Source organism: Mustela putorius, unplaced genomic scaffold (assembly GCF_011764305.1).
Source record: "Mustela putorius furo isolate JIRA1106 unplaced genomic scaffold, ASM1176430v1.1 tig00000145_pilon_pilon_pilon, whole genome shotgun sequence".
NCBI lineage: Eukaryota > Metazoa > Chordata > Mammalia > Carnivora > Mustelidae > Mustela > Mustela putorius.
In genome coordinates this window covers 20,846,719-20,861,365 of record NW_025421294.1, presented here as the reverse complement: position 1 = coordinate 20,861,365, position 14,647 = coordinate 20,846,719, and the positions used below count along the sequence as shown (strand labels likewise).

At 41.6% G+C, this 14,647-nt stretch overlaps 1 protein-coding gene across 1 annotated transcript in view; it reads left to right on the top strand.

Annotated features, from left to right (window-relative positions):
* The first annotated feature begins 3,882 nt into the window (after positions 1 to 3,882).
* The window catches only part of LOC101678316 (protocadherin alpha-13), a 102,665-nt gene continuing 91,900 nt past the window's right edge, over positions 3,883 to 14,647 (top strand). Inside the window, 3 exon segments of the mRNA XM_045075387.1 lie at positions 3,883 to 5,898; positions 5,901 to 6,086; positions 6,089 to 6,577. Coding sequence (XP_044931322.1) covers positions 4,177 to 5,898; positions 5,901 to 6,086; positions 6,089 to 6,577 — 2,397 coding nt within the window. The 5' untranslated portion in view covers positions 3,883 to 4,176.

Sequence of the window (14,647 nt, the reverse complement as noted above, 5' to 3'; positions counted from 1 at the left end):
AGAGAGAGAGAGAGAAAGAACAAGCATGAGTGAGGGGGCAGACACAAATGGAGAGGGAGAAGCAGACTCTCCGCTGAGCAGGGAGCCCGATGCGGGGCTTGATCCCAGACTCTGAGATCATGACCTGAGCTGAAGGCATATGCTTAACTGACTGAGCCACCCAGGCACCCCCCAATCAATAATTTTTTAATACATATACAGTATTAAAATATACCACCTAGGTTATTCCCTGCAAGGTAGAAGTAGGGGTGGGTTCCAGAGATTAGGCATGTTTTATCGAAGAGTGCCTTGAAAGACAGATAACTTTTTCACTGGAAAGTTTTACTGATGGAGAGATTAGTATGAATAAATGAGCAGAGTTTGCTTTAGTGACTGTGTACTTGAAGTATGTAACAGGGGAGATTCTTCAGGTAAGAAATCTAGTAAGGAATTTTTCAGAATTTTCTAGTTATCAGGTAATGGAGACAAATCATGACAGTCAAAATAGATTGAAAGAAACATGTACAAAAGGCATTAGCATATTTAGAAGCAACCTAATAATGAATGATTCATTACAAATGATAAGAGAAAGACAGAAATTGGGATGACACCAACTTTTTTGTTTGGTCATTTAGGATGATGAGATTGCCATTAACCAATATGTAGAATACAGTTGAAGAAATACTTTGTGTATGTTTGTCCAGCTAGCAAATAGAAACATTTAAGAAAATGTTATTCTTTCGATGCTAAGAGAATGTCATTGTGATTAGAAATACAGGTCAGGAGCTCAGGGACAGATTATAGATCTAGATTTGGGAGTAAGTCCCTTATGGGAAAAAAATCTATGAAAGTATAAAATCAGAAAAGACAGATTAAAAAATGAGAACAACGTGTCCAAGTAAAGAATTAAAGTGAATATGTATGTTCATTCTTGCGATTGCTGTAGCAAAGTACTAAAACCTGGGTGGCTTAAGATAACAAAATTTGGTTCTCTCACAATTTTGGTGGATCAGAAATCCAAAATCTAAGTGTTGCCAGGGCTGTACCCTCTGAACCTCGAAGGGAAAATCTGTTGTCTCCTGCACCTTCTGATGGCTATCAGCAGTTCTTGGCTTGTGGCTACATCATTCCAATCTCTATCTCCCTGGTCATATTGCCTCCTTTTCTGCATATCTTCTTATCCATATGTTTTTTTAATAAGGATACATGTGATAGTACTTTAGGGCTCACCTGGGTAGTCCAGGCTAAACTCCTTCAATCAATAATTTTTTGAATACATATACAGGACCCTAAACTTAATCATGTCATTTGCCAAGAAAGTAATACTAATGGGTTCCAGGGATTAAGACTTGAGCATATCTTTTAGGGGAGTCACTATTCAATCTACTATAATAGGCTTAAAATCATAAGTAGGCTATACAACAGACAGCAGAAATAAAACTCCAAGTACAATATATCAAGTAACTGTTAGAAGTTTAAGGTAGAGAGAAGGGTTAAACAGAACTTGCTTTTCCCACAAGAAGTAGCAAATTTAAATGTGTATGTATACTGTGTGTACATATGTATGGGCATGTGTATATGTAAAATATATATGTGTGTATATACATACATATGGACACATGAGTGTGTTTGTAGTATGAGGAAAAGAAGCAAGTATAAAAAGATACTGAAGATGCAACAGGTAGATTAAGAACGAAGATGAAAAAAGGGGAAAAGAAGAAAGAATGAAGATGAAAATGAGGGGTGCCTGGGTGGCTTAGTCCTTAAGATGCTCCCTTCCGCTCAGGTCATGATCCCAGGGTCTTGGGATCAACTTTTGCGGTTGTTGTCATTGTCATTGTTGGGCTCCCTGCTCCGCTGGATGCCTGCTTCTTCTCCATCAGCCTCTCTTTCTGCTCGTGCTCTGTCAAATAAATCAATAAAATCTTTTGAAAAAGTATGCAGGTGAAGATGAAAAATATGGGGGCATCTGGATGGCTCAGTCAGTTAAACGTCTGACTGGATCTCAGTTTGGGTCTTGATCTCAGAGTCTTGATCTTAGGGTCGTGAGTTCTGGCATGGAGCCTACTTAAAAAGAAAACAGAAAAAAAGATGAAAAATATGGAAGAGGATAGAAGAGAGAATAATATTTTAAGAGCATAAGGTTGACTTTAAAAGTAAGGATAATTTTCCTTAATAGAGAAAGAAAAATGTTGATACAAAAAAAGAGACTCTGAATTCATATGTGATTACTTATCTCTTTGTGTAAGTTATCTGAGAATGACATGGTGGGAATGAGGTTGGGAATTTGAGAAGGAAATATGGAAGTATCTCTGTATGCAGGCGAAAAGAGTTAATTAGGAATTCATTTGCAAGCCCACATCAAATGTGAGAGTAAACTTGTAGAGAATATCGTGATCATGGTGAAGTAACATCCCTAAGTGGAGAAGCTAAGTAAGAGGAGAAAATGGTTAGGCTGTGTGTTGGAAGCTAAAGAAAATGTTAGAGGAGTAATAGAAGTAGGTGAGTGCTTTCGGGGTATCTGACATATTTCACATAGTAGACTCTGAAGTCTAGGTTAGGTGGAGTGGAAAGGAAAACAAGGTAGAGCTTGATAGACAAGAACAACTACAAATAATACAGGGACTGTTCGGGGATAGGAGTAAAGTGTTAATGAAAGTAATGTAACAGGAGAGAAGGATGGGGGTAAGAGAATATCAGATACTCTACTCAAATTTTCAGAGATGAGCAAAGACACAGAAATGAACTAAACTATTGTTTCATGGAGCATTGTGCACAGGACAAGCAAGATAATTATTGGAGCTGTACTCTATTTTGCCTGGAACTTTGTGGCTTGGTAAAGATAGTTGTAGCAATAGGTAGAAGTAATATTCCCTTCCTTTCTTTTTTGCTAAAGATATGTTAACATTTTTGCCTACCTGTTGATGTTTGGAAAATCAGAGTCAATTGAAATGATAGTAAAGTTTTTCCCAGGGATGGGGAAGAGAAGAGTGAAGCTTAACTATTGGTATTAATTAAAATTCCATCAGATTTGTAGGATGCTAGTTCTTGGCATCTTTTATGCAAAGAAAATTTTAAAATGTTGTTATATCTTAATGATCTAAATTATTGTGTTTATGCACATGCTCACATACAAACTCATACACATTGATAAGACACTTCGTTTAGATACAAATATTTTATCCACATTTCATAATTGGGAGAATTTATATGAATGGTTTATTTACACAGCTGGTATACCACTTAATATTTTCCACGATAATCCGTTTTATTCTTATAATTGATTATATTTCCATTTGGACTTAATGGCCATTGTGTGAACAGTTCTAAATAAATATTACAGGAGAAAGACATTCCCAACTGAAACCACCAAAGTTAGGCAGAACTGGAGACTTGTTTCCAAAAGTGAATACCAAATACTCCTCCTTCAAAATTCTGCATGGGAGATCCTGGCTGGCTCCTTCAGCAGAGCATGTGACTCTTGATCTCAGGGTTGTGAGTTCAAGCCCCACATTGGGTGGAGAGATTACTTAAAGATAAAGTCTTTTTAAAAAAATTCTACATAGGGGCACCTGGGTGGCTCAGTGGGTTAAGCCGCTGCCTTTGGCTCAGGTCATGATCTCAGGGTCATGGGATCGAGTCCCGCATCGGGCTCTCTGCTCAGCAGGGAGCCTGCTTCCCTTCCTCTCTCTCTGCCTGCCTCTCCATCTACTTGTGATTTCTCTCTGTCAAATAAATAAATAAAATCTTTTTAAAAAATTCTGCATGAAAGTTTTACACTTGCAAAATATATTTGTGGAAAAACTGAATTCAAACAATTCTCAACTAGCACCGTATACAGGGCAGAATATAGCGACTTACTATTTCTGGAAAGAAAGACATTTAATCTTCGATTACGTATTTGCAGTGAAAAATCTCATGAAATGAAAACAAAACAAAACAAAACAAAACCCTCTGCATCAATGGAAAATGTGAAGACCTAATCATTTCTACAGTTACACCTTCATGCACATGGTGTCGCTCTTTACTGAGAACATTTCCGAGAAGAACGTGCCTCTGCTTCCTCCTTCCTGCAGAAAATTGGGCAGATAGTGGAAAACCTCTGTTGAATCCTCCCCTTCAGAAGCCCGCGAGAGTCAGTTTGCGGTAAGGTATAACTTATACTTCAGATTACCTTTGAATCCTTTTGAGTGTACCATGCTGTTCTGGCGAGGAGGCCCAGGAATCCCGAGTCTGCTGCTGTTGCTTCTGCTCCTCGCAGCCTGGAAGACTGGGAGCGGCCAGGTCCACTACTCAGTCCTGGAAGAGGCCAAACACGGCACCTTTGTGGGCCGCATCGCCCAGGATTTGGGACTGGAGCTGGCGGAGCTGGTGCCACGCCTGTTCCGGGTGGCGTCCAAAGGCCCCGGGGACCTTCTGGAGGTAAATCTGCAGAATGGCATTTTGTTTGTGAATTCTCGGATCGATCGCGAGGAGCTGTGCGGGCGGAGCGCGGAGTGCAGCATCCACCTGGAGGTGATCGTGAACAAGCCATTGCAGGTTTTCCATGTGGAGGTGGAGGTGAAGGATATTAATGACAATCCGCCTGTGTTCCCTGAAAGTAAAAAAAGAATAATCATTGCAGAATCTAGACCCCCAGAAACTCGGTTTCCACTAGATGGCGCATCCGATGCAGATATTGGAGTAAACTCGGCCTTGACCTACCGAGTGGATCCCAACGAGTACTTCGCTTTGGACACACAGAACGATCGTGAACAGACGTCTTCGTTGTCACTTGTATTGAGGAAATCATTGGACAGAGAGCAAATTCAGGAGCATAACTTAGTATTGACAGCCACTGATGGGGGTAAACCGGAGCTGACCGGCACAGTTCAGTTGCTGATTACAATTCTGGATGTGAACGACAATGCCCCAGAATTTGAACAGTATATTTATAAAGTGACAGTATTAGAGAACGCATTTAATGGAACATTGGTGATCAAGCTGAATGCCACAGATCTTGATGATGGTACGAATGGAGACATAATCTACTCATTTAGAAGGCCTATATCGCCTGCGGTGTTATATGCATTTATCATAAACCCCAACAGTGGGGAAATTAGAACAAGAGGTAAACTAGATTTCGAAGAAAAGAAGTTGTATGAAATATCGGTGGAAGCAACAGACAAGGGGAATATTCCAATGGCAGGTCACTGTACCATTTTCGTGGAAATACTAGATATAAATGATAATGCCCCAGAAATTACCATAACTTCTCTGTCACTTCCGGTGCGAGAGGATGCTCAGGTGGGCACCGTCATCGCCCTGATCAGCGTGTCTGACCGTGACTCTGGTGCCAACGGGCAGGTGACCTGCTTACTAACACCCCACGTTCCCTTCAAGCTGGTGTCCACCTTCAAGAACTACTATTCGCTGGTGCTGGACAGCGCCTTGGATCGCGAGAGCGTGTCCAACTATGAGCTGGTGGTGACAGCACGGGACGGAGGATCGCCTCCGCTCTCCGCCACCGCCAGCGTGTCCGTGGAAGTGGCGGACGTAAACGACAATGCGCCGGCGTTCGCGCAGCCCGAGTACACGGTGTTCGTGAAGGAGAACAACCCGCCCGGCTGCCACATCTTCACGGTGTCGGCGCGGGACGCGGACGCGCAGGAGAACGCGCGGGTGTCCTACTCGCTGGTGGAGCGGCGCGTGGGCGAGCGCGCGCTGTCGAGCTACGTGTCGGTGCACGCGGAGAGCGGCAAGGTGTACGCGCTGCAGCCGCTGGACCACGAGGAGCTGGAGCTGCTGCAGTTCCAAGTGAGCGCGCGCGACGCGGGGGTGCCGCCGCTGGGCAGCAACGTGACGCTGCAGGTGTTCGTGCTGGACGAGAACGACAACGCGCCGGCGCTGCTGCCGCGGCCCGGCGCGGGCGGCGGGGGCGGGGCGCGCTGAGCGAGCTGGTGTCGCGGTCGGTGGGCGCGGGCCACGTGGTGGCGAAGGTGCGCGCGGTGGACGCGGATTCCGGCTACAACGCGTGGCTGTCGTTCGAGCTGCAGCCGGCGGCGGGGGGGGGCGCGCGCAGCCCGTTCCGCGTGGCGCTGTACACGGGCGAGATCAGCACGACGCGCCCCCCCTGGACGAGGCGGACCCGCCGCGCCAGCGCCTGCTGGTGCTGGTCAAGGACCACGGCGAGCCGGCGCTGACGGCCACGGCCACCGTGCTGCTGTCGCTGGTGGAGAGCGGCCAGGCGCCAAAGGCGTCGTCGCGGGTGTTGGCGGGCGCCGCTGGCGCCGAGACGGCGCTGGTGGACGTCAACGTGTACCTGATCGTCGCCATCTGCGCGGTGTCCAGCCTGCTGGTGCTCACGCTGCTGCTGTACACGGCGCTGCGGTGCTCGGCTCCGCCCAGGGAGGGCGCGTGCGGGCCTGGGAAGCCCACGCTCGTGTGCTCCAGCGCGGTGGGGAGCTGGTCGTACTCGCAGCAGAGGCGGCAGAGGGTGTGCTCTGGGGAGGGCGCTCCCAAGACCGACCTCATGGCCTTCAGTCCCAGTCTTCCGCCTGGTCTGAGTTCTACGGAGGGAACCGGTGAAAGAGAACCAGACATAGAACATTTGAAAGAGGTGAGTTCGTATTAAAAACTGCCTTACTCTTTTAGCCTAACTCACAGCTTTATTGTTTAAGGTTCTTCATTCTCAGTTGTAACATTATTCTTTAATTTTGCTTGTCGTCATGGTATTTAATAGTATTATTGACATTATGGATTGAGTTATTGTTCAGACTGGGGCTCCTGGGTGGCTCAGTTGGTTAAGCTTCGAACTCTATTTCCGCTCAGGTTCCGATCTCAGGGTCGGGAGATTGAGCCTCAGGTTTTTCATTTTCTTTCTTCCTTTTTAAAAAAATTTTTCATTTATTTACTTGAGAGAGAAAGAGAGAGAGCATGCATAAGCGGGGGAGGAGGGACAAAGGGAGAGGGAGAAGCAGACTCCCACTGGTCAGGTTGCCCAATGTGGGGGTCCATTCCAGAACCTTGGGGTCACAACCTGAGCGAAATACAGACACTTAACTGACTGAACTACCCAGGTGCCCCCTTTTATTTTTCTTTTTTAAGATTTATTTATTTTAGAGCAAGAGAAGGAGAGTAGGGGAGAGCTGGGGGGAAGGGCAGCAAGAATCTTAAACAGACTCTGCTTAGCACAGAGCCTTTTCCATCTCACGACCCTGAGATCATGACCTGAGTGGAAATCAAGAATCTGATACAACGGACTGTGTCACCAGGTGCCCCAAAATAATTTCTTTTAATGTAGTTATTTATTGCTGTAAATTTCCCTCTTAGCCCTGCTTTTGCAGCATCCTATAAGTTTTGGTACATTGTGCTTTCATTTTCATTTGTTTCAAAATATTATTTCCCTTCGATTTCATCTTTGGCCCACAGTTTTTTAGGAGTGTGTTATTTTATTTTTAAGGAGTGTGTTATTTAATTTCCACATATTTGTAAATTGTCTAGTTTTCCTCCAGTTATCAACTTCTAGTTTCATATGATTATGGTCAGAAAATCTACTCTATATGATTTGAGTCTTTTAAAGTTTGCTGAGACTTATTTTGTGACCTAGCACATGATATATCCTGGATAATGTTCCATATGTGCTTGAGAAGAATGTGTTTTCTGCTGAAGTTGGTGGGTATGTTCTGTACATGTCTGCTAGGTCCATTTGGTCTAAAGTAGAGATAAAGTTCAGTGTTTTCTTATTTATTATCTGTCTGGGTGATATATCCACTGATGAAACTGGGGTTTGAAGTCCCCTGTTATTCCTGTAATGTCTATTACTCCCTTCAGATACGCTATTATTTGCTTTATATATTTCTGTGTTCTGATGTTGGGTAGATGCATAAAAATTGTTACATCCTCTTGATGACTTTGACCTCTTTCTCACCATATGATGACCTTCTTTGTTTCCTGTTACAGTTTTTTACTTAAAGTCAGTTTTATCCAATACAAGTATAGCTATTCCCACTCTCTCTTTTTATTTCCATTTGCATGGAATATCTTTTTCCTTCTCTTCATTTTAAACCTGTGTATGTCCCTTGAAAGTGCTGGAGGCGGCATATAGTTGGATCTTGTTTTTAATCCATTCAGCTATGCCTTTGATTGGAGAATTTAATCCATTTTCATTTAAAATAATAATAGGTAAAGGGGCGCTTGGGTGGCTCAGTGGGTTAAAGCCTCTGCCTTGGGCTGAGGTCGTGATCCCAGTATGCTCAGCAGGGAGCTTGCTTCCCCCTCTCTCTCTGCCTGCCTCTCCGCCTACTTGTGATCTCTATCTGATAAATAAATAAAATCTTTAAAAAAAATTTCTAAAAAAATAATAATAGGTAAGAATTTACTATGTCCATTGTTTTCTGGCTGTTTTATAGTATCTCTGTTCCTTTTTTCCCCCGTCTTGCTATCTTCCTTTGCGAATTGATTTCCTTATCTTTATCTTGTGTGTATCTTTGATTTCCTTTTCTTTATTTTGTATCTACTATAGTTTTTTTTATGGTTACCTGTACTTTAATTGAAGCATTTTATAGACATAGGCCTATTTTAAGCTGACAACAACTAGGCTTTTTTATAAAGATTTTATTTACTTATTTGAGAGAAAGTGAGCATAAGCGGTGTGAGGGGCAGAGGGAGAGTGAGAAACAGATTCCTTGTCGAGCTGGGGGCCCGATATGGGACACGATCCCAGGACACTGAGATCATGACCTGAGCTGAACGCAGACACTTAACCAACTAAGCCACCTAGGCACCCCAGTAAGTTGGCTTTCATCACATGCAAAACTCTACTCTTTTACTCCTACCCATTTTATGTTTCTATTGTCATAATTTATGTCTTTTTATAGGGTGTATCCATTAACAAAATTATAACTATTTCTATTTTAAATATATTTGTTCTTTAACCCTGAGAGTATGGTGGTTATCACACCACTATATTACAGTATTGGGTATTGTTAATCTGACTCTATACTTACTTTTACCAGCATATGGTATGTTTTCATATGTTTTTATGTTACTAGTTATCATCGTTTGATTTCAGTTTGAAGAACTCCTTTCAGCATTTCTTGTAAGGCAGGTCTAATGGTGATGAACTCCCCAAGCTTTTGCTTATTTGGGAAAGTCTTTATCTCACTTTCATTTCTGAAGGATAACTTTGCTGCATAATGTTTTCTTGGTCAGTGGTTTATTTTTATTTCAGGACTTTGAATAACATCACCCCATTCTCTCCTGGTGTGCAGTGTTTCTGGTGATAGCCTACTGGGGGTTCACTTATAAGAGAGAAATTGTTCTCTCTTTTTGCTCTTAAAATTCTCTTTGCCTTTAATTTTATGTAGTTTTATTATAATTTGTCATAGAGAAGATTGTTTTGGAGTGACATTTTGGGGTGAACCTATTAGCTTCATGAACTTGGATTTCCAAATCTTTCCCCATGTCCGAGAAGTTCTCTCTCATTATTTCCTTAAATAAGCTTTCTACCCCTTTCTCTCTTCTTCTGAGATTCCAGTGATGATTTCTTTTAAAGGTGTCTCCAGGGCCCATGAGTGGTTCAGTAAGTTAAGCATCTGTCTTCAGCTCAGCTCATGATCCCAGGATCCTGGGATCAAGCCCCATATCAGGCTCCATGCTCAGTGGAGACCCTGCTTCTCCCTGCTTGTGCTCTCTCTCTCTGTCAAATAAACACGTAGAATTTTTTTAAAAAAATTTTAAAATAAAGTTGTCCCATAAGTCCTGTATACCCCATAGGTTTTCCTCATTACTTTTCACATATTTTTCTTTTAGCTCCTTGAAAAAAATTTTTAAAATTTAAATTCAGGGGCGCCTGGGTGGCTCAGTGGGTTAAACCTCTGCGTTTGGCTCAGGTGATGTTCTCAGTGTCCTGGGATCGAGCCCCGCATCCCCCTCATCGGGCTCTCTGCTCATCAGGGAGCCTGCTTTCCCCTCTCTCTCTGCCTGCCTCTCTGCCTACTTGTGATCCCTGTCTGTTAAATAAATAAATGAAATCTTTAAAAAATTCTAAATTCAATTTAGTTAACATATAGTGCATTATTACACGAATAGAATTTAGTGATTCCTCAGTTGCATAAAATACCCAGTACTCATTACATCACGTGTCCTCCTTAAGGCCCATTATCCAGTTACCCCATCCCCCCACCCTCTCCCCTCCAGCAACCCCCAGTTTCTTTCCTATAGCGCTCCTTTTGACTGGAGATTTTTATTTTATTTTATTTTATTTTGGAACCTGGTAATTTAAAATGCTCTTTGTTGCTCCCTCTAGTGTCTATCTGCAGCATTTTAATTTTCTATGTTCTATGGCAATAGTTGTCCCTTGTTTTCAGTGATCACTAGGCATCCAGGGTATGCTGGTTTCCTGTCAGCAACCCGAGTCAGATAAAACAGATACCAGTTTCTTAGGCAGCTTTCCAAAATCCCAAAAGTCTGGACACATCCTCACTTTTCTCCCTCCTTCGTCCCCTTGGTATTTTCTTTTGTTCTCCATAGCCTTCAGGCATCCAAACTATGCCAGTTCGATCAGTTCTCTGATTGGGGCAATATAGAAATTAGTCCTTTAAGGCAGCCTTCTGAGAAGTTGTTACATTGGACACATGCTGTGCTCTTTTCTTTCCTCTGGAAGGGCCAGTAGCAAGCCAGGGTATTCTTTCTTGGTGGGTCAACGTGGGTGCAGGGCTGATGTGAGCCAAGTAAAATTTATTCTTTGTACTTGTTTCAGCATAGCTATTTCAGCCTTGTGTTCACCTGGGAGTACTCCAGCTTTGTAACTGGACTCTGGAATCCTCATAAAGGAATTTTGGTCTGTATATTGTTGCTAATTGTATTTTTGTGGGAGAATAAGGGCTAGGAATTCTTACTCTGTTATTTTGCTGGCATCATTTTGATACACTCTGAGTTAATTTTTGTAGGTGGTGTGAGGTAGTGGTCTACCTTAACACTTTTGCAAGTGGATATACAGTTATCCTGGCACTGTTTATTGAAAAGAACTATTCTTTCCCTGTTGAAATGTTGGGGAACCGTTGTTGGAATTCAGTTGATCAAGGAATGAATTCCTGTCAGTAGGGCACAAGACTCTTGATCTCTAGGTTGTGAGTTCGAGCCCCATGTTGGGTGTAGAAATTACTTAAAAATGAAATCTTTAAAAAAAGAAAGAAAAGAAAATCAGTTGATCAATAAATGTGGGAGTTAATTTCTGGATTCCCATTTCTATTCCATTGATTTATATGTCTGTCCTTATCCCAGTACCACACTCTCTTCGTTATTATACTTTTGAGGCAAGTTTTAGAAATTGTTTTCCAACTTTGTTCTTTTTCTCAAGATTTTCTTGGCTCTTCTGGGTGACCTGCATTTCCATATGAATTTTAGGATCGGTTTGTCAGTTTCTGCAAGGAAACCAGCTTACTTTTGATAGGGAGTATGTTGTAGATCCATTTGGACAGTATTTCCATTTTAACAGTGTAAAGTTTTCTGATCCATGAACATGGGATTTTCCCCATTTAGATGTTTTTTAATTCCCTTCTTTTTAGTTTAATTAATTAATTACTTATTTTTAAAGATTTTACTTGTTTATTTGACCACAGAGAGAGAATAAGCAGGGAATGCAGCAGAGGGAGAGGGAATAGCAGACTTCTTACAGAGCAGGGAGCCCAAAGGGCTTGGATCCCAGGACCCTGGGATCATGATCTGAACTGAAGATAGATGCTTAACCAACTGAGCCACTCAGGTGCCCCTTCTTTAATTCCTTTCAACATTGTTTTGGAGTTTCCAGAGTACACATTTTATATTTCTTTTGCTAAATTTATTCCTTAATATTTTCTTTTTTTAAAAGATTTTATTTGTTTATTTGACGAGATCACAAGTAGGCTGAGAGTCAGGCAGAGTGAGAGGAAGGGAAGCAGGCTCCCAGCTGAGCAGAGAGCCCTACATGGGGCTCAATTCCAGGACCCTGGAATCATGACCTGAGCTGAAGGCAGAGACTTTAACCCACTGAGCCATCCAGGCGCCCCCTTTTTAAAAAACATTTTTAAATAGATTTTTCATTGCATTTTTTTATTGGTTCATTTTTACAATAGTTAGTCTATAAAATATAATTGATGGGTTTTTATATTAATCTTTTATCCTATAACCTTTCTGATGTCATTTATTTGTTTTACAGTTTTTAGTGGATTCTTTAGGATTTTCAATATACAAGGACTGGTCATCTCTAAATGGAGATAGTTTTAATCTTCCCATCCATTGCATCTGAATGTCTTTGATCTTGTATTCTTCCCTAATTGGGCTAGCTAGAGCCTCTAGCACAATGTCGAATAGAAGTGGTTAGAGAAAACTTTCCTGACTTGTCGCTGACCTTAGGCAAAAGCACACTGGTTTTTACCTGTAACTATAATATTACCTTTCAGTAGGTCTTTGAAAATGACCCCTCTTTCATTTCTGGTTTTACTAATTTTAGTCTTGTGGCTTTTTCTCTTCGTCAATATAGCTAAGGTTTTGTCAGTTTTCTTGATCTTTTCAAAGAACCAACTTTGGCTTCATTGTCTTCCTCTTCAGTTTTCCACTCTATCTCATGAATGCCCTTATCAGGATAAGGAAATTCCCTTCTCTTCCTAGTTTGATGGCTGATTTTATTATAAAATGGTGTTGGATTTTGCCAAATGATTTTTCTGCATGTATTCAGATGATCATATGGTGTTTGTATTTTAATCAATTGATATATCACTATGAGCTGAATTGTGTCCCCCCAAAATTCATGTGTTGATGCCTGAACTGAAGTACCTCAGAATATATTTGGAATTATATTTGAAGATACATATTTTTAAAATTTATTCCATTTTTTCAGTGTTCCAAGATTCATTGTTTTTGTACCACAGTGAGTGTTCCATGCAATACATGCCCTCCTTAATACCCACCACCAGGCTCACCTATCCCCCCATCTCCCTCCCCTCTAAAACCCTCAGTTTGTTTCTCAGAGTCCCAGTCTGTCATGGTTCGTCTTCCCCTCTAATTTCCCCCAATTCACTTTTCCTTTTCTTCTCCTAATGTCCTCCACGTTATTCTTTATGCTCCCCAAGTAAGTGAAACCCTATGATAACTGACTCTCTCTGCTTGACTTATTTCACTCGGCATAGTTTCTTCCAGTCCCGTCCATGTTGATAAAAAAGTTGGGTATTCATCCTTTCTGATGGAGTTATAATACTACATAGTATATATGGACCACATCTTCTTTATCCATTCATCTGTTGAAGGGCATCTTGGCTCTTTCCACAGTTCGGCAATTGTGGCCATTTTTAAAGAAGTAATTGATGTAGGCTTGCCTGGGTGGCTCAGTTGTTGGGCATCTGCCTTTGGCTCAAGTCACCATCCCAGGGTCCTGGGATCAAGCCCCACATCAGGTTCCCTGCTCAGCAGGAAGCCTGCTTCTGCCTCTCCCACTCCGTCTGCTTGTGTTCCCTCTCTTACTGTGTCTTCCTCTGTCAAATAAATAAATAAATAATTTTAAAAAGAAATAACTGAGTTAACATGAAGTCATTGAGGTGAATCTTAATGCAATATGACTGATGTCCTTTTAAGAAGAAGAAATTCGACCTCTGCCTCTGCTCACACCCTCTGTCTCTAAAATAAATAAATCTTTAAAAAGAAAAAGAAATTAGTTCATCAACACACACAGAGGGAAGACCATGTGAAGTCACAGTGAGGAGATGGCCATTTACAAGCCAAGGAGAGAAGCCTTAAAAGATATTAACACTGGTGATACATTGATCTTGGAATTCTAGCCTTCAGAATTACAAGAAAGTAAATTTCTGTTGTTTAGCTCACCCAGTCTGTGATACTTTGTTATGGCAACTTGTACAACCTAATATATATTACATTTATTGATTTTCAGATGTTAAACCAACTTGATGATGGTGTATAATTCCTTTTATATATTGCTGAATTTGGTTTTCTGGTATTCCATTGAGTATTTTTGTGTTTATATTCATAAAAGATAGTGGTCTGTAGTTTTCTTTTCTGGTCATGTCTTTTGTTTTGGATATCAGAGTAATACTGCCCTCAGAAGGGGCACCTGGATGGCTCAGTGGGTTAAGCCTCTGCCTTAGGCTCAGGTCATGATCTTGGGGTCCTGGGATTGAGCTCTGCATTGGGCTCTTTGCTCAGCAGGGAGCCTCCTTCCTCGTCTCTCTCTGCCTACCTCTCTGCCTACTTCTGTCTACTTGTGATTACTCTCTCTGTCAAATAAATAAAAAATCTTCTAAAAAAAAAAAGAGTGAGCCAGGAAGTATTTGTTCTTCTTTTTTAAGAAAAGATTTTATTTGTTTATTTATGAGAAAGCAGGGGAGAGGAGGAGCAGAGGGAGAGGGACAACAAGATTCCATGTTGAGCTCTGAGCCCTACGTGGGACTCAATCTCAGGACCCTAGGATCATGACCTGAGCCAAAACCAAGAGTAAGGTGCTTAACCAACTAGCCATCCAGGTGTCCCTTGCTCCTCTTCTATTCTTTGGAAGAGTTTGTAAAGAACTGCTATTAATATTTATGAGAATGTTTGGTAGAATTCATTCATGATGTCTTTTGTGTTTTTTTCCTGTGTAGTTCTAATTCAATCTATTTACTAATTCAATCTAGTTAGTAATTCAATCTATTTACTTTTC